The following is a 27,893-nucleotide window of genomic DNA, read 5'->3' as shown; positions in this document are numbered from 1 at the left end:
GTAGCGAACGGTTGAAAAGCAGGCATTTGGTTTTACAAGCGTTTAAGAGCAGTTGGAGGCCACAGAAGGAGTGTTGTATGGCATTGAAGCTCATTTGGAGGTTAGTTAACACAGTGCCCAAAGAAGGGCCAGACGTATACAGAATGGTGTTGTCTGCGTAGAAGTGGATCAGGGAATCACCCGCAGCAAGAGCGACATCCTTGATATATACAGAGAAAAGAGTCGGCCCGAGAATTGAACCCTGTGGTACCCCCATAGAGACTGCCAGAGGTCCGGACAACAGGCCCTCCGATTTGACACACTGAACTCTGTCTGAGAAGTAGTTGGTGAACCAGGTGAGGCAGTCATTTCAGAAACCAAGGCGGTTGAGTCTGCCGATAAGAATACGGTGATTGACAGAGTCGAATGCCTTGGCCAGGTCGATGAAGACGGCTGCACAGTACTGTCTTTTATCGATGGCGGTTATGATATCGTTTAGTATCTTGAGCGTGGCTGAGGTGCACCCACTTCATCAATGATCATCAGTTCAAAAATGTATAAGGATTGTTATCCCTTAAAACAGTTGCTAACAAGCTAGTTACACAAATTGTCACTTGAATAACAGTTTGTGTGAGTGTAGGCTAATTATGATTTCAGTATTTGTTATTGAATGAGACTAGTGAATTTGTAAGCATTAGTTTACCATTTTAAAAAAGGTCCAAAGCCCTTCTCGATATCAAATAATTTCTGAGTAACAATGCAGTACCCTACTGTGACTATTTTTTGGACCATTTTAAAATTGACATCAAACAAAAAAAATGCAATGATTTTCACTACAACTGTCTGGGAGTGTTCTTGACTCTTTGTAATTGGACTATCAACTGTGTCACCGGGCAGGCCAAAACTCCATCCTACCAAAACAGGCTGAAATGTCAAACAGCTCTTACACTAAAATGGCATTACAATAATTTTCACAATTATTATTAAAAGAATTATTACAACCTCAGTGTGAAAATATATATAAAATACAGGAAAATCTAGTTTTTGACTGCACTGGGCCTGTAATAATTTTAAGAGATTTATCACTATAGCCTTATTGTCAATACTCATGATATTTCCAGTTGTTGTGTAGATGAAGTTGCAGCGGAGCATGTAGGAGCGGACTGCATCATGCACTACGGGAGGGCTTGCCTCAGCCCGTCCAGAAGACTCCCTCTGATGTACGTGTTTGAGAGGAGACGTGTGCCTCCTCCTTCAGAAAGCTGTACCCCGACAGACAGCCACATCATCCTCCTGTACAATGTCAACTATGCTCACATTATTGGTAATGTTTCACACTGACTTATGTCCCATTGTCTGAACTTATTTTAGGACTGGGAAACTGAGTTTGTGATATACTTCAAAAGGAATGTGAACAATTAATACTATTTTAGTGACAGTTTTATAAATGTATTAAAACAAGATAGGACATTTTCAACACCTTTTAGCAATGTATTTAATACTGGTTTAAAGCATGATAATGTCTGTCCTCAGATGATCTTCTGGAACTTCTTTCCTCTGAGTATCCGAACATTGCCGCCTCAACCCTTCATGTGGACGGAGAACTTTGCTACAGTCAGACAGACAACACAATGACAGCAGTTCTCTGTCTCAAAACTGTGATCAAGCCGTTTATCAGTTTGGTAGGCAGTTTGTTTTGAAATGTGGACAGACCGTTGAGGACTACAGTGTGTTCTTTATCGGTCACGAAGGTGCAACCATGACAAACTTCATGATGACTTGGAACCGCTGCCCTTTCTGTTCTTTTGACCCAGTGACAATAACAGGGTCAATCAGTATCAACAAAGCTTTGACGAAGCGATATAACGCAATAGAGCGAACAAAGGATGCCAGTGTGGTGGGCATTCTTGTGGGCACACTAGGTGTGGCAAACTACCTCACCATCGAGCAGCTGAAAGAAACCAACCACAGAGCAGGGAAAAAGAGCAACATGTTTGCCATGAGGAAACTGAATCTGGCCAAACTGGCTAACTTTCATGAGATTGACATTTATGTACTGATCGCATGTCCTGAGAACTCTATTGGACTCCAGTGAGTTCTACAAACAGGTCGTGACCGCCTTTGAAATGGAGGTGGCCTGCAATAAGAACAGGGAATGGTTTGGAGAGTACGTCACAGACTTCAGGGATCTCCTTCCAGGTAGGATCGGATTGACATTGATTTGCTGCTGAATTAAACTTTTGGCCAATAATATTGTGAACAAGAATAGGCCTAGCTTCTGCTTCACTGTGCATATCATAGCCTGGTCCCAGATCTGTTTGATGAGTTGGCAAGACAGCACAAACAGATTTGAGACCAGGCTATAGGTAATATGACTAATAGTAAAAACCTGTTGTAGGTGGATGCAAGCATGTGGCCTTGGCGAATCCTGACGACCTCAAGGATGGTGATGAGACTGATGTCTCCCTCATCACCGGAGCTCTACGAACGACCCGCTTCTTGTGCAGTGAGCCAGTGTCTTCCTCACGCCACTCCTCACTAGTCCTACGGAACCAGACGCTCACTGTGGCCAACGCTAACACAGCTGGTACGATATGTGGGAAGAACAGACAGCTAAAAACAGGCCAAAAACAGGCTGGGTTGGTGTTAAAACTCTAAAAACTCTACTCTGGGATTGCAAGACAATAAAGAGGTTGTTGAGTGGTCTCTTCTTCAGTTACAATTTTAATAAGTCCCTCTGTTTTTGTTTCAGCCGCATTCCTGGCGGGCCGTAGCTGGCAGGGACTGGAGCAGAAACACTGGTGGTGAAAGCATTAGAGGGAAGGAAAGGCATTGCCTACGAAGAGGAGCTGACGACTGACCAGGACCATTTGTCATGAAGGCACTCATCACATCCAGATAATTAGTGCATTGCAAACATTTTATGCATAATATCTAATTATTTACAATATACACTGTATTATGTTACGTCATAGCTCAACAGATTCCAATTCAAGCAATCAAACTTCTGAGACATTTAAGGCCAGTATTATTGCATAACTAAGCTAACTGACAAAATAAAGGAAACACCAACATAAGCCGCCATAACAGCTTCAATGTGCCTTGGCATAGATTCTACAAGTGTCTGGAACTCTATTGGATGGATGCGAGACCATTTTTACATGAGAAATTCCATAATTTGGTGTTTTGTTGGTGGTGGTGGAGGAAAATGCTGTCTCATGCGTGTTCAATTGGTTTGAGATCTGGTGACTGATGCTCTTTTGGGACCCCTCTTTCAAAGTCATTGAAACCTCTTCTAGCCATGTTAGCCAAAATAATGGGGAACTGGGCATTTTTATACATGACTCTAAGCATGATGGGATGTTAATTGCTTAATTAAAGACATATTCCGGAGCTTTGGCGACTAGTAAGTACTTTTTTAAACCTCCCGCTTTGGGCTGGATGTGACAATGTGTAGCTGCTGCTCCAGTTTCAACTGTTCTGCCTGCGGCTATGGAACCCTGACCTGTTCACCGGACGTGCTACCTGTCCCAGACCTGCTGTTTTCAACTCTCTAGAGATAGCGGGAGCGGTATAGATACTCTCAATGATCGGCTATGAAAAGCCAACTGACATTTACTCCCGAGGTGCTGACCTGTTGCACCCTCGACAACTACTGTGATTATTATTATTTGACCATGCGGGTCATTTATGAACATTTGAACATCTTGGCCATGTTCTGTTATAATCTCCACCCGGCACAGCCAGAAGAGGACTGGCCACCCCTCATAGCCCGGTTCCTCTAGGTTTCGGCCTTTCTAGGAAGTTTTTCCTAGCCACCGTGCTTCTACACCTGCATTGCTTGCTGTTTGGGGTTTTAGGCTGGGTTTCTGTACAGCACTTTGAGATATTAGCTGATGTAAGAAGGGCTATATAAATAAATTTGATTTGGTTCATACATACATAATCTATGAGCAGAATAACGGTTTTACCTCAATTAGCCATGAAATCCCAAGTTTTAAAAGCGACTGTTTACAGCCCATCGCCATTTTAGTGACAGCTAGCAACATGCACACACAGCAGAGTGCGAGAGAGAGAGACGTGAACGTAGGATGCAATTTTGGGGGAACACTTTTGCCTCGTGAGCGCTACTTTCAGAATTACTGGATAAAAAGTAAACAGAAGTACCAGAGAATGTCTTTAACTCAGGAACCACACCTGTGTGAAAGCACCTGCTTTCAATATACTTTCTATCACACATTTACTCAAGTGTTTCCTTTATTCTGGCAGTTACCTGTATATCAACTGGATTATATTTGCGTGATGCTTATGTTAAGTTTGTTTTGCTACACTGAAGCTTGTCGTGGAGGCAAAACGTAAAAGTGCAAGCCTTTTCATGTAATATTTAGGCTTTTTAATGCACATCTCTTTGTAAGAAGCGTGGATATATAAAGGTTTATACAGTTTGTCCACATTTTGTTATGTTACAAAAGAGGTCTGAATACTTTCCGAATGCACTGTATATGCGTCTTAAAAAAAGAACAGAACCAGAACTGTTAAAATGTAACAGATGAAACTTTGAAAATGTGAGACCACATACTTGGACTTAAAGGAAAATTCCACCCAAAAGTTTAATTAAGGTCTCATACCTTTCAAAATACAACAATATGCATCATACCGGCTGTATTTTAAAAGTTAAATATCTTGAAAACTTGATTTCTGACAGGCAAAACATTTTGGGACTATATCAACAATGGATTAATGAAACAGATAAATAATTATTTTTGGGTGTTTTCCTTAAATGCACTCATCGCTGTTGTTATTATTTAATCACCAACAGTTTGCTCCATGTACTGTAAATCACAAGAGACATATGAAAAAGAGTTATGTATGATTTTGTCATTCAAAATCTTTAATATAGGCTGCTGGATCAGTCATATTTGCAGATATCAAATGTGCTATGAAAGCTATTTTCATATACACACACATACCAAAAGGTCCTGAAACTGCAATTCAGAATAGTCTGTGTCCATGCTATACCCAATGTTTAATTTGTTTAACAATGACATAAAAACAACTTAGGTATAGCAGATGGTTCCCTCAGGAACAATTTGTGGTGTCAGATACATACAAGCACATACAGTTGAAGTCGGAAGTTTACATACACCTTAGCCAAATACATTTAAACTCAGTTTTTCACAATTCCTGACATTTAATCCTAGTAAAAAATCCCCATTTTAGGTCAGTTAGGATCACCACTTTATTTTAAGAATGTGAAATGTCAGAATAATGGTAGAGAGAATGATTTATTTCAGCTTTTATTTATTTCATCACATTCCCAGTGGGTCAGAAGTTTACATACACTCAATTAGTATTTGGTAGCATTGCCCTTAAATTGTTTAACTTGGGTCAAACATTTCGGGTAGCCTTCCACAAGCTTCCCTCAATAAGTTGGGTGAATTTTGGCCCATTCCTCCTGACAGAGCTGGTGTAACACTCAGGTTTATAGGCCTCCTTGCTCGCACACGCTTTTTCAGTTCTGCCCACAAATTTTCTATAGGATTGAAGTCAGGGCTTTGTGATGGCCACTCCAATACCTTGACTTTGTTGTCCTTAAGCCATTTTGCCACAACTTTGGAAGTATGCTTGGGGTCATTGTCCATTTGGAAGACCCATTTGCAACCAAGCTTTAACTTCCTGACTGATGTCTTGAGATGTTTCTTCAATATAATTTTCCATCCTCATGATGCCATCTATTTTGTGAAGCGCACCAGTCCATCCTGCAGAAAAGCACCCACACAACATGATGCTGCCACCCCCGTGCTTCGTGATTGGGATGGTGTTCTTCGGATTGCAAGCGTTCCCCTTTTTCCTCCAAACATAACGATGGTCATTATGGCTAAACAGTTCTATTTTTTTTTTCATCAGACCAGAGGACAATTCTCCAAAAAGTATGATCTTTGTCCCCATGTGCAGTTGCAAACCATAGTCTTGCTTTTTTTATGGCGGTTTTGGAGCAGTGGCTTCTTCCTTGCTGGGAGGCCTTTCAGGTTATGTCGATATAGGACTCGTTTTACTGTGGATATAAATACTTTTGTACCTGTTTCCTCCAGCATCTTCACAAGGTCCTTTGCTGTTGTTCTGGGATTGATTTTCACTTTTGGAACCAAAGTACGTTCATCTCTAGGAGACAGAACGCATCTCCTTCCTGAGCGGTATTTCGGCTGCATGATCCCATTGTGTTTATACTTGCGTACTATTGTTTGTACAGCTAAACGTGGTACCTTCAGGCGTTTGGAAATTTCTCCCAACGATGAACCAGACTTGTGGAGGTCTACAATTTTTTTTCTGCGGTCTTGGCTGATTTCTTTTGATTTTCCCAGGATGTCAAGCAAAGAGGCACTGAGTTTGAAGGTAGGCCTTGAAGGTACGCCTCCAGAGGTATGCCTCCAATTGACTGAAATTATGTCAATTAGCCTATCAGAAGCTTTTAAAGCCTTGATATTTTCTGGAATTTTCCAAGCTGTTTAAAGTCAGAGTCAACTTAGTGTATGTAAACTTCTGACCCACTGGAATTGTGATACAGTGAATTATAAATGAAATAATCTGTCTGTAAACAATTGTTGGAAAAACGGACTTGTGTCATACAAAGTAGATGTCCTAACCGACTTGCCAAAACTATAGTTTGTTAACAAGAAATTTGTGGAGTGGTTGAAAAACGAGTTTTAATGACTCCAACCTAAGTGTATGTAAACTTCTGAACTCAACTGTAAAAAGAATGTAAAACTAAAAAATGCATTTCTATTAAAATACGTAGAAAACCTGGGCATGCTTGATTTGTGCCGCCAAAAAGGTTATTAAAACTTATAACATACTTTAACAATAACATGACATGGTAAATATCAGCCCATTGAAGAAAAGTCCTTGCTTAGGTAATGACGTTTCAGACCTAAATGCCTTCCCTCAACATAAATATTGAAATCTGACTATTTTTCTTTGATGTTTGTTTGGTGGTTTCCAGATTAGAAGACAAAGGCCAGGATTCGATCCCATATTGAGCTGAGTCAGCCGACATATGCAGTGTGGACCATGAATGTTGTTTCCACGATTGTGGGAATATTGCCTTTAAAAGGTGCATAGCTGCCAAAGCGTGATCGGATAGAATCCCGGAACTCATGCTCAAAGTAGAAATAACAAATCCCACAATCTCTATGAAGTCATTGTTCCTTATCCTGACATTATGACATTCCTTTTACATTATTTATCTTTCATAGGAACTTCTTCCACAAAGGATGCTGGAAATATGCCACTCTTTCCGTTGCACTGTCCTTCAAACCAGTCTTCATTGACTGAAAAGAAAGTAATGAAAATGGGAATTTACTTTTGCTTCTGTATTTTAAAAGGAAAGAAATCCACTCCAAAACTATGTTTCATTATTTTTTCCCACTGTTTTACAGTCCCAACAATATTTCGCATGTCAGCAGTCAAGTTTTCGAGATATCACTTGCCACATCATGATGAATCCAAATGCATCATGGGATTAAAAACGCATCATTTTGATGTGACAAGTGACACTTTGCTTCTTGAAAATACTATATCTTCAAAACTTGAATGCTGACATGGAAAACATTTTGGGACTATATCAACAGAGAACAAATTAAACAAATACCAAAATATCGTTTTTTTTAAAGGGGATTTTAAGAAAACATTAGGTCGAGGCTTTTTCAAATGACAATAAGTCAATGTACGCCTCTACAGCTATTAGAGAAAATACAGTTAGTCTCTTGACACAAATTATTTTCCCAATGTCAAAATGGGGCACCACATGAGAAAGTAATGAAAATGGGAATGTACTATTGCTTCTGTAACCCTAATTCTGTGTCCTGTAAGACAACAGCAGGTTTCCAGCTTTTCCAGGATATCATATAACAGAATAAAACACTGACAACTGATTTCTGCATTGTGGAAATGGTGCCACGCATGAGAGAAATGGGTAGCTCACCTTTGGAGAGAAGTAAGATGGTATCTCCTTGATGGAACTCAAGATCCTCTGGAGTTGAAGACTCATAGGAATGAAGCGCCATCAGGTGAGTCTGGCTTTGTAGCTGCTCACTCATTCCCTGTAGTGTAGATTACATGAAATAAGGGACATTAGTACACACATAATGACATCTGTCAGAACAAAGTTTTGTTGACTATTACATTTGTAAATTAAAAATCTACACAGCAAAAAACTATTATGACATCAAATACTGTATACAGTACATGACCACATTACCTCTTTGAGATCACACCACAGTGTTAAACGACCATTGTGGACACAGCTCCAAACATCTTCCATCCTTGTGTTCTCATCAATCACTTTTTTACCAGAATCTATTTGGGCATAGCTTGAGAAAAATCACAAAAACCCTGAGCTTAGTTTTGTAATAGTAATGATTGTTGAAGTAAATTGACGCTAATGTTTCAACAGTGCCATACCTCAAGGTGATTGCTGTGGCAGGGAGGCCCAGTTTGTTACTGATTTTCTCCAGAGTTGTTGTGTAGGGAAGTCCAGGCACCATGCAGATTGCTATGGTGTATGTGAAGTGTACTTTCACTACACAAAGTGAATGGTCACTAAACTCTTCACTCTGGCAAGACTAGGGAATGAAATAAACGTACAATGATATTTAAAATGTGTAAGCGTAGAGTACTGATAAACAATTGATATTTGCTTTGAATATTGCATGCTGTGAAACATGTCTTGAATTCGATTTTCAATTATTCTCATACCTCTGTTTTTGTGTCCCCAATGCTCTGATTTTCAGTAGCAGAAGCTGCTGCAATAATACCCCCAAAAGTTACAAAATTTGTAATAGGTGATGTTGCATTGCCAATAATTAAAATGTTAACTATACAACTTCCATTCCAGTTTTACATAAAATATCTTTACCAGAATTTCTCTGAGGTCTATTCGGTGGTTCTCGTCTAGGTGGCGCTGGGATGTCATCCTTGTCTGTCCCATCCTACAAGAAAGCAATCAACCCACGTAGGGGGAATCAATTAACATAGCAATTGAGGGGTAAACTATATTTACCAGTATTTTGGGGATTCAACTTTTAAAGATGTCCAATTTGTTATAGCTCAGCATTGACACACGTTAGAGTCAATGCCATCTTGTCATGAGGAATAAACACTATATTGACAGTAGACATGTACCTGATCTTGCTTAGATGATAAGGTTATTTCCAAACGCTCCAGGAAATTATAAGGAACAAGCCCCCTCTAAAAATGTAAAGTTGAAATTAATTCACTGCACACAAATCATTTTTTAAATACCGGACACTCATTATCAACCAAGTATGTTTGTGCATAATGAGTACAATAGATCCACATTTTTCATGCATAAAGCATTTCAGTGTAATGTTTGTACTCATACTCGCTCATTGAAGATGACAGAGGCCCAGTTGTCAGATCCTTTGTTCAGCACAAAGACAATGTTGCCAGGCACCACAGCTAACTCATCACTTGTCTCAGGGACAAACTCAAAGAGGACAGTGTGAGGCTCTCCCTCCAGAGCCCTGCGGGGGGCGACAGAGATATCCTACTTTAACTCATACCCAAATAATGCTGTTGAATCGTTAGTATGCTAGTATGTGGCCAAAGCATAAATTGTAGAAAAAAAACACTTAAAAAAACCCACCTCAAACTTGTATCTCAAATAGACAGTTTAAAAATGCTTGCTATTTCCTCATAGAACATGATGTCATGTTGGCACACTGGCTGAGCTGGCCAATCAGTGGTTTACTTGTGTGAATGAATAGTTGTAATGACTGGTATAAGCCCACACCATTCTGTTTTTGGGGTACGGCCAAACCATTCAAAAAGAGAAAAGCTTATTTATTTTTTTGATATTTTGGAAGGACAATTATCTCACTTATATTGTAATTAAATATAGGTCATATTTCATAGAAATCTAGAAACACTGGACAATTACTTTAAGTGTCAAACCACCCCCAGTGTCCCCTACAATTAACATCGAGATCACATGAACTTTACCTCATAACTTCAGGCGCTTTTGGTCTGGTAGGAACATCTTCAACCTAATCTTACCGTCAAAAAAATGGCACATCACATTACACTGAATATTCCTCCTCAATCAATTTCTTATTTTAATTGTTCATCGTTTTTATTTTAATTGTTGACAGTTTTTAAAGGTACTGTTAAAACATCAAATCATATGACACTTCACCTGTGGCTGTAACGGAGCAAAGCCAGAGAACTCATCCTGGAAGACGATGGAAGAAACAACCTGAGGATAGAGAATAAAACTGGTTCAACATGAAACAATACTTTATGACATGCCTACTTACTAATAACGTGCCAAATAACAATCCTAAAGAAAGACCCAAGGCTATTCACAACTCATTTAAATTGCTTAAATTGCACATCTCAAACAAAGTAGGTACTAGACATGCATGTTGTATACACATTTACAAAGTCGCAACATTTTGGCTGGTTAATATGCATGTTATGTTTTTAGAGAGAGATGATAGGGATACCTTGGCCTTGCCCAAGTAGTCCTTCTTCTCCAGTTCAGCCACGTAGTTCTTGTTTGGCTTGAACAGCACTTTTGCCGGGACCTTAACTGGCTCAAACAGCTTCTGCTTCTATAAGGATTAACAGAGGACTTACATCTCCAACTTTGTTGAACAGTCAGACGCCGTGAAAATGCATAATAAATACACATTAAAACACTTCTCACACTACTGAGATGAGCCACCTGGCCTGGTTACTCATCCACTATAGCTGCTGGAACAAACAATGTAAAAAAAAAAAGTACATATCTAAGCCAGCACAGATATGGGGTCGACATGATAGTGTGAAAAAGGCTTAAGAGAGAAGGGCCACTGACCAGGATGCACTCCAGACCTCTGTCGATGTGGCTGAGTTTGGCCTCAGTCCTGAGATTCAGAGCAGTCAGGAGGTTCTCCTTGGCTTTCTCCCACTGACCCAGCTGGGCATGGGCCAGCGCCATGTTGTGCAGTACCTGTGGGAGTGATACCACTCAGACATTTGTTGTTGTAAAATTACAGCTATACAGCACTTCCCGCCCAGGTCTCAAAGTGCTTTACATTGTAGCATCCACCTATGCACTTTTTTGCTATGTGTATACATACTGTGATGTTTGTTGGGTTAGGTTGCTGTTGATAGGTTGCTAAAATACACGTAACTTATTCGACATCCAATCATTGTTACAAAGGCAAGACTTCCATCATATCTTTACCTGGACTCACCTCACAAGCATATAATTTGTATCTCAGACCAAGAGGTTTGTAGTCAATCAGCTGGTTCCCCCTCAACTCCTTGAAGGCATGTTGGAAATCAGCAAAAGACTCCTCAAACCTGCAGGCAAAGTGAGGAGGTATCCATGTAATTCACTATCCTGCTATATGTAAAACACATATGCAGCTGAATAATGTAGAATAAATAATATGCTACGTTTAATTTTACAAAACAATTATCCATTTTAAGAGACATTTCACAATTTAACTTCACACCAGATGATGTCATAAATGTTTCCAGATGAAGTCATCGGAAACACTTATCCTCTATAAAATCACAGAAACTCACTGTTTTCACATGTTGATGTTGGTGGTCCTGATGATGAATATGAACAATTGTGAAATGTCCCTTTAACACACCATTCGAAAGAATGCGATTATTTTTTTAAGCAATTATAATGCATCTAATCACCCATCCCTAATATGATAGATTTGTCTTGCCTTTCTTTTTTGTAGAATGTCAACCCCCTTTGAAAGAATGCAACAGCCAAGTGTTCATCCTTTCCGATACAGCTGTCCAAAGCCTGTGTGATATTCAGAAAAACTCAGTGACTTCCTTCCAATCAAATGGTACCACAAGCATTGTGTACTCAAATTAAACTTCCCCTTTTTCTGTGACTTGCATTTTTGAAGTGTAAAATAACATTTAATTACAATGTAATAGTAACTTTAACCCTGAGATGTATTGATTTCTTTGGTAAAAACAGGGAAAGAGAGAATTGTCTTTTAATTAATGATGAAATTTGGTCAAAACTGACATACCTTTTCAGCTGCATCTAGGTTCTTATTGATCAAATGTAGGCAGCCAATGTTGAAAAATATTTTGGAGTTCTTTTCCTGGATGTCCAGAAATGTTCCAAGGGCAGCTGCGGAATCCCCGCGTTCGAAACAGGCTACTGCCTCATCCCATTGTTTGAGAGTGTTCACAAATGTCATGGTTCCAAATAGAGTCGATGCGCTGAGCTACAGTGATATGATGAGAGAAAAGTGAAACCACTCTTCTTAAACCGACATTTCCCCCACTGAGGTAGGAAGGAAGTGTAATGATTACACAGAATCGCAGTTCCTTTTTTTCTCCAGTCCATTTAGTGTTGTAACAGTACGCCAGGGTTGAGGGTTCAATTCCCACAATGGACCAGTATGAAACATTACACCCCAAAAATAATAATATATATATATATATATTTTTAAATCGCCCTGGATAAGATTATCTGTTAAAATATAAAATGTGAAATGTGTTGGCTGCAACAGTGCATCTGGATAAGAGCGTCTGCTAAATGACTTAAATGTAAATGGATGTGAAATGGCTAGCTAGTTAGCGGTGGTGCGCGCTAATAGCGTTTCAATCGGTTACGTCACTCGCTTTGAGACCTTGAAGTAGTGGTTCCCCTTGCTCTGCAAGGGCCGCGGCTTTTGTGGAGCGATGGGTAACGATGCTTCGTGGGTGACTGTTGTTGATGTGTGCAGAGGGTCCCTGGTTCGCGCCCGGTTCGGGGCGAGGGGACGGTCTAAAGTTAAACTGTTACACATGAAACAAACATGCATTTGCAGGGTTGCCAACTTTTGAAGAAAGCTTAGAGTGAAATTTTGCCTAAACGGTGGTCTGCATCTGTTTTAAAGCTAATTTCCAGCAATTCTATGTATTTTTACAGGCCTATGACCAGGGTGGGGGGAAAATACAGGTCAGGTGTATTTAGAATGCTTTGAACATTAAATGAACACTCAAAATTCTACGACTTTGTTACTTTTGGGGGATGACATTTAAAGTATGCTCATTTTTTTTAGGTGGTTTGAGACTTTCAGACAGTAATGAAATTAGATGGGAAAACAGGCAAATGTGAGGAATAGTGGGAAGGTCAGTGGGAATGCTCTGCACAGGAAATACTAATATTAATGGTTGATGGCAGTGGGTAACCAAATCATAGATTGTAGTCTCCTTGTCCATATACTGCTTTCAAGGTAAGGACACAAACATTTTGTATTTTATAATTTTGGTGAACTCTTTAAAACAGGGCTGGAAGAAAATCCTACTTGCTCTCCAGGAGGGTTGGCCACCCCTTATCTATGTTTCCTAAGTGCTAGGTGTTTGAAAATGTTCTTGTTTTAACAATACATTTCTCAATCAACAAACCTTCAAATAAAATCTAATGAATTTCAATATTCAGGGGGTTTATGCCTACTACTTGAAGATCCTTGCCATCATCTTACTCTACATAGACAAGATATATGATGCGTGTTTAGGAGTCCCCCTCTACTATCTCTGCCTTTCATGTGCACTATACTAAAATGGCCTGAAGCATTTCATATCCATCCAATGCTTATTTGTAGGACTTATTGAAAATTGTCCATGAATGGCTTGCAAAAAGACTTTGCCTCATATAATTCATTTTCAAAGACACAAGTATACATATCAGACACTGGCAATATTGTGAAGTGGAATAATAAATGACTGTAAGTGTGGGGAATAACAGTGGTGTTGTTGCTGTCAAGCACACTAATTCACTTTTATTTTAGCCCTTTGTTAAGAATGAGAATTGCTCAACTGATCAGACTAAATACAGTACATTGGTAATAAAATCTCCTGAAGACAAGATTACCCTAACCAAATAATTGTTATATTCTTTGTCCTCACTCTAGAATCAAATTTAAACGTTTGGGTTCACAATCTGACCAAATTATTTTTATAGTTACAAATCAGGTCACCCTACCAATCTTCCCTGCTGCCTTTTCGATGTCACAGACTAAATGCCAATCACCAAACGAGGGGAATAAATCGATTTTAGTACCAGCTGTTAAAAGGCTGCCTTCTGCAATAGGCGGGGAGTAGGAGCAACCTAATTTTGTTGACAACATTGTACATAAAAGAGTAGCATTGTAGCGCTGTTTTAACAGCTGTATAAACTCAGCGGATAACGTTCTCTCCATTCACCTCCATTCTAATCTTGAGGGGCGTTTCTTTAAAGCGCACATCCAATCCCCTTGATTCCTTACATAACCAATCATATCCTTCAATGTGCCGCGGTTCACAGTCCTGTGGCAAGAGGTTCCGCGCTTGATTTAAATTGCAGTTTCCGATTTCAAAACTATTTGAAGCAAGGTTGAAAAGTTAACGCACTATACAATGGATAAAAAAAAATAAACGCAGTACTTTTCAATGCGTGAGATATAAGACGTAAGGAGTGAGCGTGAGAAGAGGTTCAAATCAAATTGTATTTGTCACATGGGCCAAATACAACAGGTGCGCCGAATACAACCTTACAGTGAAATGCTTACTTACAAGCCCTTAACCAACAATGCAGTTGTAAAAGTAATAGATAATAAAAACGAATAATTAAAAAGCAGCAGTAAATAACAATAGCGGGGCTATATAAAAGGGGGTACCAGCATGGGGGGTGCAAATACTCTGGGTAGCCATTTGATTAGCTGTTCAAGAGTCTTATTGCTTGGGTGTAGAAGCTGTTTTGAAGCCTCTTTGACCTAGACTTGGCGCATGGCAAGCGGTACCAGTTTATGACTAGGGTGGCTGGAGTCTGACAATTTTTAGGGCCTTCCACTGACACTGCCTGGAACAGAGGTTCTGGATGGCAGGAAGCTTGACCCCGGTGATGTACTGGGCAGTACGCACTACACTCTGTAGTGCCTTGCGGTCGGAGTCTGGGCAGTTGCCATACCAGGCAGTGATGCAACCCATCAGGATGCTCTCGATGATGCAACTGTAAAACCTTTCGAGGATCTGAAGATCCATGCCAAATCTTTTCAGTCTCCTGAGGGTAATAGGTTTTGTCGTGCTCTCTTCACAACTGTCTTGGTGTGCTTGGAACATGCGTGTGTCTCACGGCTAATGCGTGAGAGTTGGCAGCTCTTAAGTTTGACGTCCATGTAAAACTCCTTTGGGCCCTAAACAAATCTATCCTGGGTTTGGCAAATTTCATTATTAGCAACAATTTCAGCTTCTTCTTTTTTTTTTGGGGGGGGGGGGGGGGGGGGGGGTACGTAGGGTTGCCAACTTTCTCTACCAAATAAGGGACAAAAGGTGGCGTGCCATTGCACAGTGCCACGGCGGTGTGGGTATGGTGTTGTGTGACTGTGTATATTCATATTCTTATTCAATTGGAAAGGCAAAACATTTTTATATTCCATTTAGTCTATAGCTTTACTAAAACTGTATCAGAATGTAAACTTGTGAATAAACCTCTAAATAAATTAACAAAGAAATCACAATTTTGACCTTTACAGCAAAAAATAAATACATTTCAAAAGAGGAAAAGAGGGGCATGAGTCACTCACCAAATTTACTTTCTCCATGGATGTTTTTTGCTGCTCTTGACTGATTCAAGCAGTCCTTTGTCATTTTGCATAGCCAGAGAGAAGCCCTTACATGACAAGTCACAGTTCACAGATATCTAGAGTTCATTTTGATCAGCTCTGTCACAGAGCCTCTGTGCGACATCTGTTTCTTGAGTCTGACCATTTAGTGGTCATCAGAGAAAATCCTCTCTACAAAGGCATTTGAGCCTGGCACACTGAGGACAAATGAGACAATCCTGAACATGTTGATCAAGTTGGCTTTCCCTAGGTTTTGTGAAACTGCCACTCACTTCTCACTGGTGGATTTTGTGGTATCCTGTCTGTATTTCCTCCCGGCTAGCACAAAACTCTTCATTTGAGGGCAACCACCACCTGCTCCAGGTCAGTGAAGGAGAGCTACTCATAGAAGCCGGTCTGTTTCACCATTACATTTTCTGGTGAGAAATCAAACCACTTGTCAATGCATGTAATGACAGTGTCATAGAACTTCAAAGTCCTGTTGCTGCTTGGACCTTTGAGCTGACAATTGTTTGTCCATCAGCTGCTTGGTCTGGTATCCAAAAAAGCTGTCCTGTTTCCGCTGAAGCATCTTCATTGTGAACTTTTGGACTTCCTCGTAAACATCTGTGATGTTGAGCGTTGTTTCCTCCAGCTTTTTTACGAGTTGGTCATAAACACACCCTACGTTGTGGAAAAAACACAAATCTTAGCAGCTTCTGTTTTATCTTCATACTCAAAAATACTCTTCAGTGCCACAGGACAGGTCTCCAAGGGACCTGAAGTATGAAGTAAGAGCTGGCCAGCTTTGCAGGAGACGATCGACAGCTGGATGAAGAGAATGTTGCAGAATTTCACGCCACTCACAGTCCCTCTCTTCGGGAAGCAGATACTGAGACATGGCTGTAGATCTTTAAAACAATTGTTTCAATATCCAATGACAGCTGATCGCAGGCATGCTTGCAGGCATTATGAGCACAGAGGTAAAGACAGTTTCAGGTTGAATATTTGACAGATATTCACCTGTAGTTTTCCTTACGTCCACCAACAGCAGTTAGGGACCGTCAACATAGTGACAAATCAAATTTTTCAAATTTCAATAGCTCTAACCATTACTCCTAAAACTTTCAAAACTGGTTGTAGCTAACCCGATGGCATAGACACACATTGCACACATTTTTTTTGTCGATTTACATCTCGCACTATTTTAAATTATTTATTAACATTTTTGAATTTCAATAGCTCCTTGGTCATGTGACCTACTGACTTCAAACAAGGCTCAGAATGTCCACTCAGTGGGCCTACACATTGCACACCCTTTAGTTTGTACATTTTCAGCTCACACGTTTTGACATTAATTTTTCAAAATTTAAAATTTCAATAGCTCCTTGGTCATGTGACCTACTGACCTCAAACAAGGTTCAGAATGTCCACTGACTATGCCTTCATATCGCACACTCTGATGTATGTCTACTTTAATCTCATGCTATTAGACTTAAATCTGTAGGCCTGAGGCCCAGTAGGTGTGGACAGTGGACACCCACACTTAGAAGTCATTTGGAGAAAAAAGAGAGTATCTGACTGATAGAGTAGTTAACAGTGATGACTATTATCTGTCCGACCCCCTTGTACCCTCAAACCCTTCCAGGACATTACAATCTCACAACGCAGGATATTCAATGGTCCTTAGACTCCTTTCTAACAGTCCTCAAGCTTCAATAGGATAGTCATAGACTGCGTCACTGTTGAAATTCAGAGTCAATGTTATCATTTTAGTAAGTCTTATGGTTGGGCATAAAATGTCTCCAGTTTCTTGCTTTCTCAGGCCCTGCTGAGTGGACGGTATTGATGCCTTTTCAGTCTAGCTCCAGTCAGGTGTCATTATGTTGTAAGCACCACGCCACTCCCATTTCGTAACACCCTCTCACTTTCTACCATTTGTCTACACTTCAAGAACCATGAGAGCCCTCTAGCTGTAGACGCCCCCAGATCCATGACAACTGAGATTCCCATATCCATAGCCTTCTTAGCTTGTAGGTCTAAAAGCGTTATTGTCCTTACTATGTTGAAATATCAAGAACACTAAGCTTTTGTGACTCTGGTAAGTCATTTAAAGTCAAAGCCTTGTTTTCCTGGTACATAAACATATTCTACTAACTAGTTCTGTTTATTTTGACTTTGCAGCATAAAAATCTTGTTGGGAGCTGAAAAACACTTCCACAGCTGTATGTTAAATAAAGAAATACTACAGCTCAGTGCAATGGTAAATGTTAAGTCAGCTGTGCGATATGGACAGTAGAGGGGGATGCTGTTGTAGTGACAGTAGAGTCATCACTATTTTCAGGACTTTTCTTTTGATGATGGTCACAGCACTGGAAAATAACCTGGTTCTGGTCCAGATGTACCGGACTCATTTGCCTGAGGGTGGCCTCTAAAATAGTAAATAAAGTTATGTTTGCTTGTATACTGGTCATCCTTATGCACTCCATGCAATACTTGCTATTGTTTGTCATAGTTAGTCATGTTTTTGTCCACATTTGTTTGGAAATACGTGTAACTGTCCTTTGTCATTGGCATACAGCTGCATGGTGTGACATTAGTTGTCATGTTGTCACTAAGCTGGATGTTGTTAGTCTAAAGCATACTTTTACAAGTTTGTTTAATATTTGCATTTGTCCCCCAGCTCTTTGCCACAAGAGTCCAGTCTGCTTTTCACAGCCCTTATTGCAAAGACGACATTGTAAAATCCTTTTCCCAAAATTGATTTAGGTACAGTTTTGTGACGAGGTATGAGGGTTGTGATATGGTTAATTTAATAGTAAACTCATTTAAGTGATTAATACATTTCTATATTGCATCCCCAGTATTTGCATGAACGATCAGGCCAAGTGTTTTTGGTTGACCCTGCTTGACAGAAAGAGGAAATCGGGAACAGGCTGCATTCAAATTCAGTTCTTAGTTGTACTGGATCTAATACATATTAACATTTTACATACATTCATAAGTGTAATAATTGTTTATGACATACTGTGAAAAACTCGCTTGGCTGCTGGTTCTGTCACTTTCAGACATGCGCAGAACCACAGAGGTTCTCTATAAAGAGAGAGTAATCCAAAAAGGCACAGACACACCCCTTGACTTTCAATTGGTAGCCTTGACCTGTGTATTCTCTCCTGATTGGCGCTGTGGTGCTTAGTCAATGGGAACTCCGTTGCCGGCCCCATCATAAAGTTTTTACAGTCTGACTAAAGTGAAAGAGGTATAAGGAGTGACATCCTCCTTTGTATTTATGGGAACAAATATTTCTTAACAATTTGGATCCTATTCTTGGACAGTTAGAAGACAATGCATCAATGCAACAAAAAAAATTAACTTACAAATTACTGTCCATGAGTAACCTCAACCTTGTGGGTCTGTGGGTGTTTGGGACAATAAAGTGGCAACTCAATTCTACCACTGACTAGTCTCTCATGCCCCTATGAACGGGGACACGGGGCAATAGTTTTTAAATCTAAACCAGCCCTTTTTTACTGGAGTACACTAACCCCTAATTGGGGCTCTTTTCTTGACACACAGTAGCAGTTTAGCAGATAAGAAGTCAAGAAGATCAAAAAGTAGATTGTTGTAAGGGTGTATTACATCCTGTGCTGGCCACATTGTCATATCCATTCTGGATTCTGAGTGGTAAAATCATAGCTGAAAAATGCCTCTGTATGTGTATACTGTATGTGGGAATGTCTTATTCCATGTACCAACACTACATGTAAAACCCTTAGCCGCCTGCGTTAGCTCGCGATTAGCATGAAAACATTTACAAAACTCACATAAAGCTCATTGACCTAAGACAACCCTGTAAAAACTTTGCTAATATCTACAACATACCAGCTTTCCAACAGCACAGATATTACTTTTGAATACCCTTTGAAATTTTAATATTTCATCTAAGCCTATGATGCAGAAATGAACAACTTCAGAACCAGGAACGTTAACGTTAGTACTATGGCACTGTTTTAACAGGAATCGCAGTCCAATGGTCTCTAATTTCACAAAACTGTCTCTTGCAGAATGGAAACCATGCAGTGGCAATGCTGCTTACAAGGTAAGCAGCATTGTAGTGGGTTTGGTTGGGTTCACTGTTGTTTTTTTCACCTCTTCCTTCTCCTGCTGGCCATTGTATTCGTTCTTGGTCCACATTTCTATTTATGGCTTGGCTTTAAAATCCAATATTATAAAAACATTACTTGGCCACAATTTATGACAGTTACTATAATTTAAGAGTGTTTTTGGAATGAGGGGGGTGGGCGGCGTGACAATACATTAAGTAGCCTAAACGCATTGCATTGTTGTTACAGCCAGCTCTGGTTACCGGGCTCCTCGGACTTGGAGAGGAGCTAGAGGTGCACCTTGTTATGCCATCACTCAAGAGCAACTGAGGTTTCTGATGTCCTGTGCTTTGTGTGTCTCAGATGGCAGATATTCTACATGTGTCCCGATCAACACTCAAACATTGTCTAAGGTCAGTTGTTCTTGGGCGTAATGCTATAAACTACAGACTAGATGCATGGTTTCCAGTTTCTTACCAATCAAACAATTTTAGAATGGCTCCAATCAAGACAGGACTTTAAAATGACTATGATGATATACATTACCTCATCCCTGTCCACTGTTACAATTTTTTCCCCAGACACATCAATCTGTCACATGCACTGTTATATTCTGACATGTCAGACTTGGCTCTGGATGAAAAGATTAAGGACTTGGTGGCTGGGAACGACAAACTTGGACCGGAGGCTGTTCGAGCACAATTAAGGGCGTTGGGAATCCGGGTGCAGAGAGAAGGACAGCATGATTTGTGTTAACCCGAGGGCGGCTGCCCTCAGAGCCATGTCGCAGAGGCTACATAGAAGGTCATACCGTGTTGCTGGATCAAACTCGTTATGGCACCTTGATGGAAACCACAAACTGATAAGGATGATGTATCTTTGTGATAGACACAATTATCTATATCACTGGTGAGAAGTTGTACATTGTAACATCTCAAATTGTTCATCAACAATTAACAGTTCAGTTTAGCAAGCAATGGCCCAATATGTCAATCATGTGGATAATAATTGTTTTATTGTGTTTCTGCTACTTCTGTGATCGATAGAATATCTGCATCATGAAATTAACAAACATGCTTATATTGAGGACATACTGAGGCAAAAATGGTTGGAACAAAGTATTTGTGCCTAAGTGTGAACAACAGGAGAGTCTGTCCTCTTGACTCATTAACTTGATTAGTTAACATTGTTCCACATTTTGGATGTTAATTTAATATCTGGTCTGCTGCTTTGTTATATACTGCAGGTACCAGATGCAGCATCTAAGTGGTAAAGGAGGATGGTGATGTTTGTATATTTCATGTGTCTTCAGCTTTTGTATCTACCAGTGCTGTGTTTTCTGATTTAGGTGGAGGATAGTCATACATGGTGGCATTAGTTGGTGCAGCCGCCTCGTTGTGTTTCTCCATGCTTCCAGCAACAATCGCAGCAGTACTGTAATGGATTGCTTCATGAATGCTGTCTCCAGATATGGCGTTTCCTCCAGAGTTAGGATGGACCAGGGAGGAGGAAACAACACCATCTGCATGTTGAATGTAATACACATTGAAAATATTATTGAAAAATAGAGCTGCATGCATCCTTAAAAGGTCTTCTTGACCTACACATTGATTACATTCTATAGTGAGTGATGCATGCGGCTACATTTTTCTTCTGTAAATCATATTCAGAACACAATCACATTATGTTTGACAGCTTTATTGCTTTCTCCATGTTTTTGAAATGTATAAGACTTTAAATGACCTTTTACATGGGGGTGTAGAGCCACATTTTTTCAGAGAGGCTATACAGGCAAGTGTGTGTCCTTCAACCTCCTGTGCCAGAACTGAAAGAAATTGCAGAATATGACTTCAGAGACAAGTTGGAGAAGGTAAGTAACTGTATACTGTGATGGATGTTATGTTACTGTTAATTTGCACTAAGTTTGAAAATAAATTGGGTTGTAGTTCATGAGAACATTTCCACATGGATTTGGTTAATTTTTGTTGGCAGTCAATCTTTAAATTTTGTGATAATCAGTTTATTGTTTTGCTAATTCATCCCAAAACACAGTTCAATAAACAATCTAAGACCAGTTAGCACAAACTGTTGACAAGGCACAGGAAGTGGTCATGCTGGGTCCAGTGCCATACATTCGTACATTGGAGAGGGATGCCCTGGTGGAGTCAGCCACAAAGTTCTACTTAGAAAGCAGGATGCGGGATCCTCTTGAGTAGTGAGTTTCCATATATCTAAGGAATCTCAAGTTTAGTTCAATTCTTCAGGGCAAATTCATTGACTTTTTTAACTTTATAGATTCAAAGAGGGTCTGGAGTGTCTAGGTCTCCTGCCTTACATGAATAGACACTCAAGCCTCTTCAGAGAGGTTTTCATCTACGCTGAGAAACCTCTTTTGGCCAAAGACATAGCTTCTCTCCAAAGCAGAGCGCTCCCCACCTGGTACCAATCAAAGAGCAATAGAGAGAAGAGTCATATGTTTCTGGAGGGACTGACTTCTGGAGGTGGAAGGTTAGATGCAAAACCATGATCATTGAAGTAACACAGCCCACACAGCCCACATCGGTAAAACATCACCCAATCACCCTCACAACTGTGGGACAGCATTTTGTAGCCTTATTCTTCCATGGCCCCCCTAAGAATGTAATAGATCAATTAAATCCCAAACTACTTTCACTTAAGAGTATTGTGTTCTCCAACAAGTGTTACTTATGGACTTTAATGTCCCCCTCTTTCCTTTTTTCAGGGGGGAACACATACCCTTTAACGATGGAGAAGGTTTTCATTTTCACTTGGGGGCTTCAGCATTCCTAGGCTGGGATTGCCAGTGGAGCCACAGCTACAGTTCTCTGCAACCGCACGGCAAGCAGTACCGGAGCGCCAAGTCTAGGTCCAAGAGGCTTCTAAACAGATTCTACCCCCAAGCCATAAGACTACTGAACATCTAATCAAATGGCTACCCAGACTATTTTTGCAACTTTTCAGGGAAGTTAGGAACAAATATACACAGGCAGTTAGGAAAGCTAAGGCTAGCCTTTTCAAACAGAAATTTGCATCCTGTAGTACTAACTCAAAAAAGTTCTGGGACACTGTAAAGTCCATGGAGAATAAGAGCACCTCCTCCCAGCTGCCCACTGCTCTGAGGCTAGGAAACACTGTTACCCCCGATAAATCCACTATAGTTGATAATTTCAATAAGCATTTCTCTACGGCTGGCCATGGTTTCCACCTGGCTACCCCTACCCCGGTCAACTGCCCGGCACCCTCCACAGCAACCCGCCAAAGCCCCCACCATTTTCCCTTTACCCAAATCCAGATAGCTGATGTTCTGAAAGAGCTGCAAAAACTGGACCCCTACAAATCAGCCGGGCTAGACAATCTGGACCCTCTCTTTCTAAAAGTATGTTGACCATGATCTTGTCCCTCACGAGGAGTTTATTGGGCTATACAGGGTGTCGGAGACAACAGGCGAGGGCATTGCGAAAGTGGCAACTGAAGTGTTGTTGAGGCTCAATTTGCCCATGTCTGGCTTACGTGGGCAGAGTTACGATGGTGCCTCAACCATGGCAGGAAAATACACAGGTGCACAGGCAATTGTGAGAAGGCAGCAGCCATTAGCCCTCTATGTCCATTGTGGAGCACACTGTGTAAATCTGATTACTCAGGCTGGCTGCTCAGCCTCCCCACTGATCCGGGATTCCCTTTCCTGGGTCCATCAGTTAGGTGTCCTCTATGGCCAGTCAGGAAAGTTTAAGAGCATGTTTGAATCAATTGCCACGTCCAAAGATACAAATCTGACCACCCGGAAACCCCTATGTCCAACAAGGTGGACTGTGCAGAATACTGCTATTAGAGCTGTGCTAGGGCAGTATGAGCGGGTACTAAGCAGCCTAGAGGAGATGGCAAAATCTGCATCCAAGACAGCTTCAACTGCCAGTGGCTTATTCGAGCACTTCAGAAAAGGCAAGACTGTGTTGGGCCTCACACTTGCCTCTGCTGTTCTTGGAGAGCTTGAATGTTTAAACATTTCACTGCAGAAGAAAACTCAGACTGTCTCTGGTATGCAGGCTGCAGTCAAGTGTGTGAGGTCATCTTTTAGGGGCACGAGAAATGACGAAAGCTACCTTGCACTGTATGAGAAAGCAACATTGATTGACTCTATTGAATCCACTGAGACGCACTCAAGGCGATTTGCTGGCAAAGCAGTGGATCACTATAGGGCAGAATTTTTTAACGTGTTGGATGGTGTGGAGTTTCAGTTTGGTGACCGTTTTGACCAGGACGGTCTAAACGTCCTGCAAAAGTTGGAAAGAGCGCTTCTCACGGAGGAGTTGGATGAGTCTCTAGATCAGTACCCAGAACTGAACATAGATTCTCTTTCAGTGCAGATCCCTCTCTTTCACAACAAATACCCCTGTAGCAGCAGTGGAGAGGCAGCAGAGGTCCTCAGGAGGCTTCCAGTGGAGGTGCGGGGGTTGTTTGACCAAGTTGAGGTGCTGATCAGAATTTTGTTTGTGGTGCCAGTGTCTTCATGTGAGGCTGAGAGGAGTTTCAGTGCACTCCGCAGGTTGAAGACTTGTTACGGGCTAGCATGGGCCAAGAGAGACTGAACGGCGTAGTTGTCTGTAATGTACATAAAGACAGGCTGGACAGTCTCAAGAGGGAAAATATCAGCCAGCAATTTGTTGGATCCATTGAAACCCGCAAACATATGTTCGGTTCTTTTGTTCAGTAGTGTGTATAGCAGTGGTTCTCAACCTTTTTTGGGTACTAGAACCCCTGCATATTTTGAGGCAAGGTTTTGAGCGGTCCTCAGGGACCTCCACTCTATATTATATGTAAACTTACTGGAAACCTTGTGGTACTGACTACATTCATTACACTTTTTTATTTCACGGACCCCTTGCAATTAGTCCATGGACCCCTGTTTGAGAACCCCTGGTGTAATTGATATTTGTTCTTTTGTTTAGTAGTTTTTAGTACATGACAGTACACTTACAAATTATTTATTTCATGTTATTTTGAAGTAGTTATTTTGCTTTTAGAACTGTACTTATTTTAAGCTTTTTGTTCTTGTAAAGATATTGTAGTAGACTCAGGCCAGTGGCACATATTTAATGACTATATAAATGTATCAGAAAAAGCACAATTAAAAGGTCAATTCAATACGGAGACCAACTTTGGGATGGTTCTCAATGGAGATTATTTTAGATGTGATCACACCATGTTCATTGTATTTATGAAAACTACACCCATACAGTGTACAGTACCATTGCCACCTACTGGCCTTTCTTGATATTGCTGGTTGTAAGTACGAATACCTGCATACATACTGGACTGGTAAGGAGCACTGCTATAACTATTATTAGTAGTAGTATTATAATGATTTAAACATTTGAACAAGTTGGGAAAACCCTTCAGTTAACTACTGTACCTATCAATTATAAAGTTGTAGGAATTATGGTTCCTCAATATACATTTAACATATTACAACGTAGGCTATGTGTTACAGCACTACTTTTGGTGTCCCCCTCAGGAATTGCTCTTGAGAAAATGTAATGTAATTGTCCCCTCCAAGGTTGATATCAGATTTTCGCTCCTGGGTCTGGTTGAAATATTATCGATTATGTTTGTTAAAAACAACCTGAGGATTGATTATAAAAAACATTTGACATGTTTCTACGACCATTACGGATACTTGGAATTTTCGTAGAACGAGCGGAACGAGGCTTTGGTTTTCTGAACATAATGCGCAACCCAAATGGCGTTTTTTTGTTATAAAAGTAATATTTATCGAACAAAAAGAACATTTGTTGTGTAACTGGGAGTCTCGTGAGTGCAAACATCCGAAGATTATCAAAGGTAAGCGATTAATTTGATTGCTTTTCTGACTTTCGTGACCAAGCTAACCAAGCTAATATAAGGCTAACTGTTCTAGCATTGATTGATACACTCACAAAAGCTTAGATTGCTTTCGTTGCAAAGCATATTTTCACATTTTGACACGATAGGTGGATTAACAACAAGCTAAGCTGTGTTTTGGTATATTTCACTTGTGATTGCATGATTATAAATATTTTTAGTAATATTTTTGAATCTGATACGTTTGGGAATTTTCTTCTGGCTTTCAGGACCAGAACGAGGCTGTAGTTTTCTGAACATAACACGCAACCCAAATGGCGTTTTTTGTTATAAAAGTAATATTTATCGTACAAAAATAACATTTATTGTGTAACTGGGAGTCTCGTGAGTGCAAACATCCGAAGATTATCCAAGGTAAGCGATTAATTTTATTGCTTTTCTGACTTTCGTGACCATGCTAATTTGGGGCTAGCTGTTCTAGCATTGATTGATACACTCACAAAAGCTTGGATTTCTTTCTCTGTAAAGCATATTTTCAAAATCTGACACGATAGGTGGATTAACAAGCTAAGCTGTGTTTTGGTATATTTCACTTGTGATTGCATGATTATAAATATTTTTAGTAATATTTTGCGCCCTGCAATTCAGCGGTTGTTTAGGAAAATGATCCCGTAAAAGGGGTCCGTAGCGCAGAGAAGTTTTAAGTTCATTTACCTTGATAGTGTTAGGATTTATGTTTATACACTATAGGCTGTTAGCATATTGATTGAAGGTGAATGAAGGAAAACGCCAAGGGGCTTGGACAAGTTTGGGGGCCCACAAAGGAGGAGCAAGAGTATGAACCATGCTAAACCTCTACTATGATAGGCCAACTGGACAAGTTGAGAATAAACTTGTCATAGTATAAAACTACTATTTTGAGTACATTCCACAGTTCTCTGATCTACCCTGCACGGAGATCCAGTGAACCCGTATATACGAAAATTGCATTTACCATTTATCGTTTGAGTTTAATTAAAATACTTAAAATATATTCGGTGACTATGAATCACATTTTGTCCTGATGCCAGATTTGAACTGACGCAAATCTCTTTCAATAGTATTGTAATGAAACAGCAGGGAGCAGGTCTCGAACCCTCGACCTCCTAGCCCGAGGTCCGGCGCGCTATCGACTGGGCCGCAAAAGCATGCTCAAGCGGCAGAGTCGATTTCCGCGCTTATAAAATCAGGGTCGTTACAGTATTAACACAGTCCTATGCGTTTCCGTGGAGTATTAACACAGTCCTATGCGTTTCCGTGGCTGTTATAGTTTACATGTTTTTTCAGCAGGGCTTTTAATAAAACACAAGACGGTGCCGTTCACTGCGTCTAGCAGTATGACAGGGCAAAGTTTGAGGCTAACTATATGATATAATGTGGCCGGGGTTCGAGGCTACCGACGTTAGCTAAATTAACTAGCAAAATATCTGATTTAGCTTATGCTAAGCACTGCTGATCCTGGTGCTAGATTGATGTTAGCTGAATTTTATAACCAGTGATGAGAAACAGATCCTTCCACTGTAAACTAGCTGATAAACTTTACGATTCAGTAACAACAAATTTCAAAGACAAAACCGTTACCTTGTAAAGGTTCACACTCTGCTTGCGGTGGAAAGGGAAGTTCCTTCAAACTGTGAAATCGGGTTGAAAGGAGGAGCTAGGGAATTTAGCATATTAAGGAACGCTTTAAGTTAGCGTGTCTTGACGTGTGCAGGACCGCTTGCAGCCGTTTATTTAGGACATGTTGAACAGCCTGCAAGCACATTTGCACGCGCTTATTTGACACTTTAGGCGTTAATTTAACATGTGCACACGTTAATTTAGCGCCGGCACCTGTTTACTTTACACAAGCAGCATTAAAAATATCGCGTTTTGACCACGTGCTTGAAGACCCAAACGGTGTTCCATAGGCAGTCCTCTTGATCTATTTACGTGACAGAGAGTATTGAGCTGAGAAAACGCTGTTCATGTTCCTTTCAAAGAGGCAACAGCTGGCTTTGCTAAGACTTATCTCTGACTTGGACCAAGAGAAAGGCTATCCACAAGATCAAGTACGCCACCTATATGCTCATAGCTTGATAGATACAGAAGGACAGTGTGGAAAACGACAGGGTCTGTGTGACCTTCTCTAAGAAAACAAGTATGGTTTAATAACATTGACCAACAGGTCACATTCTCCTACAAGTATAGCATTACAAATGTATGCATGAATGGTGCTGGAGTAGCCTAGGCATATAAGGTTGAAAGTGGACTTTCAAGAAGGAAATTGGCTGTTTTGATCCCCCACCCTGCAGGCACCGAT

The 27,893-nt window shown here is 40.4% G+C and overlaps 1 protein-coding gene, 1 long non-coding RNA gene and 1 pseudogene across 2 annotated transcripts; 1 reads left to right on the top strand and 2 right to left on the bottom strand.

Annotated features, from left to right (window-relative positions):
• Window positions 1-736: 736 nt before the first annotated feature.
• LOC120027881 lies at window positions 737-2,858 on the top strand (annotated as a pseudogene).
• A 3,815-nt stretch (window positions 2,859-6,673) lies between these two features.
• LOC120028010 (neutrophil cytosol factor 2-like) lies at window positions 6,674-12,238 on the bottom strand. Its single transcript, XM_038973123.1, has 15 exons — window positions 12,048-12,238; window positions 11,727-11,809; window positions 11,238-11,346; window positions 10,856-10,990; window positions 10,503-10,610; window positions 10,193-10,252; window positions 10,000-10,043; window positions 9,380-9,521; window positions 9,160-9,225; window positions 8,894-8,966; window positions 8,734-8,780; window positions 8,440-8,600; window positions 8,237-8,348; window positions 7,961-8,078; window positions 6,674-7,307 (listed from the first exon to the last, which is right to left on the bottom strand). Exons 1-15 carry the CDS (start codon window positions 12,219-12,221, stop codon window positions 7,216-7,218), a joined length of 1,524 nt encoding a protein of 507 aa, XP_038829051.1. The 5' UTR covers window positions 12,222-12,238; the 3' UTR covers window positions 6,674-7,215.
• Window positions 12,239-20,688: 8,450 nt separating this feature from the next.
• LOC120028004 lies at window positions 20,689-27,294 on the bottom strand. The gene is made up of 3 exons (XR_005473365.1): window positions 27,173-27,294; window positions 21,437-21,518; window positions 20,689-21,215 (listed from the first exon to the last, which is right to left on the bottom strand). It is a non-coding gene; the product is annotated as an uncharacterized LOC120028004 (long non-coding RNA).
• Between the last annotated feature and the right edge of the window lie 599 nt (window positions 27,295-27,893).

The sequence above is a fragment of the Salvelinus namaycush genome, chromosome 33 (assembly GCF_016432855.1).
Source record: "Salvelinus namaycush isolate Seneca chromosome 33, SaNama_1.0, whole genome shotgun sequence".
Lineage (NCBI taxonomy): Eukaryota > Metazoa > Chordata > Actinopteri > Salmoniformes > Salmonidae > Salvelinus > Salvelinus namaycush.
This window is presented reverse-complemented; position numbering and strand designations above follow the sequence as displayed.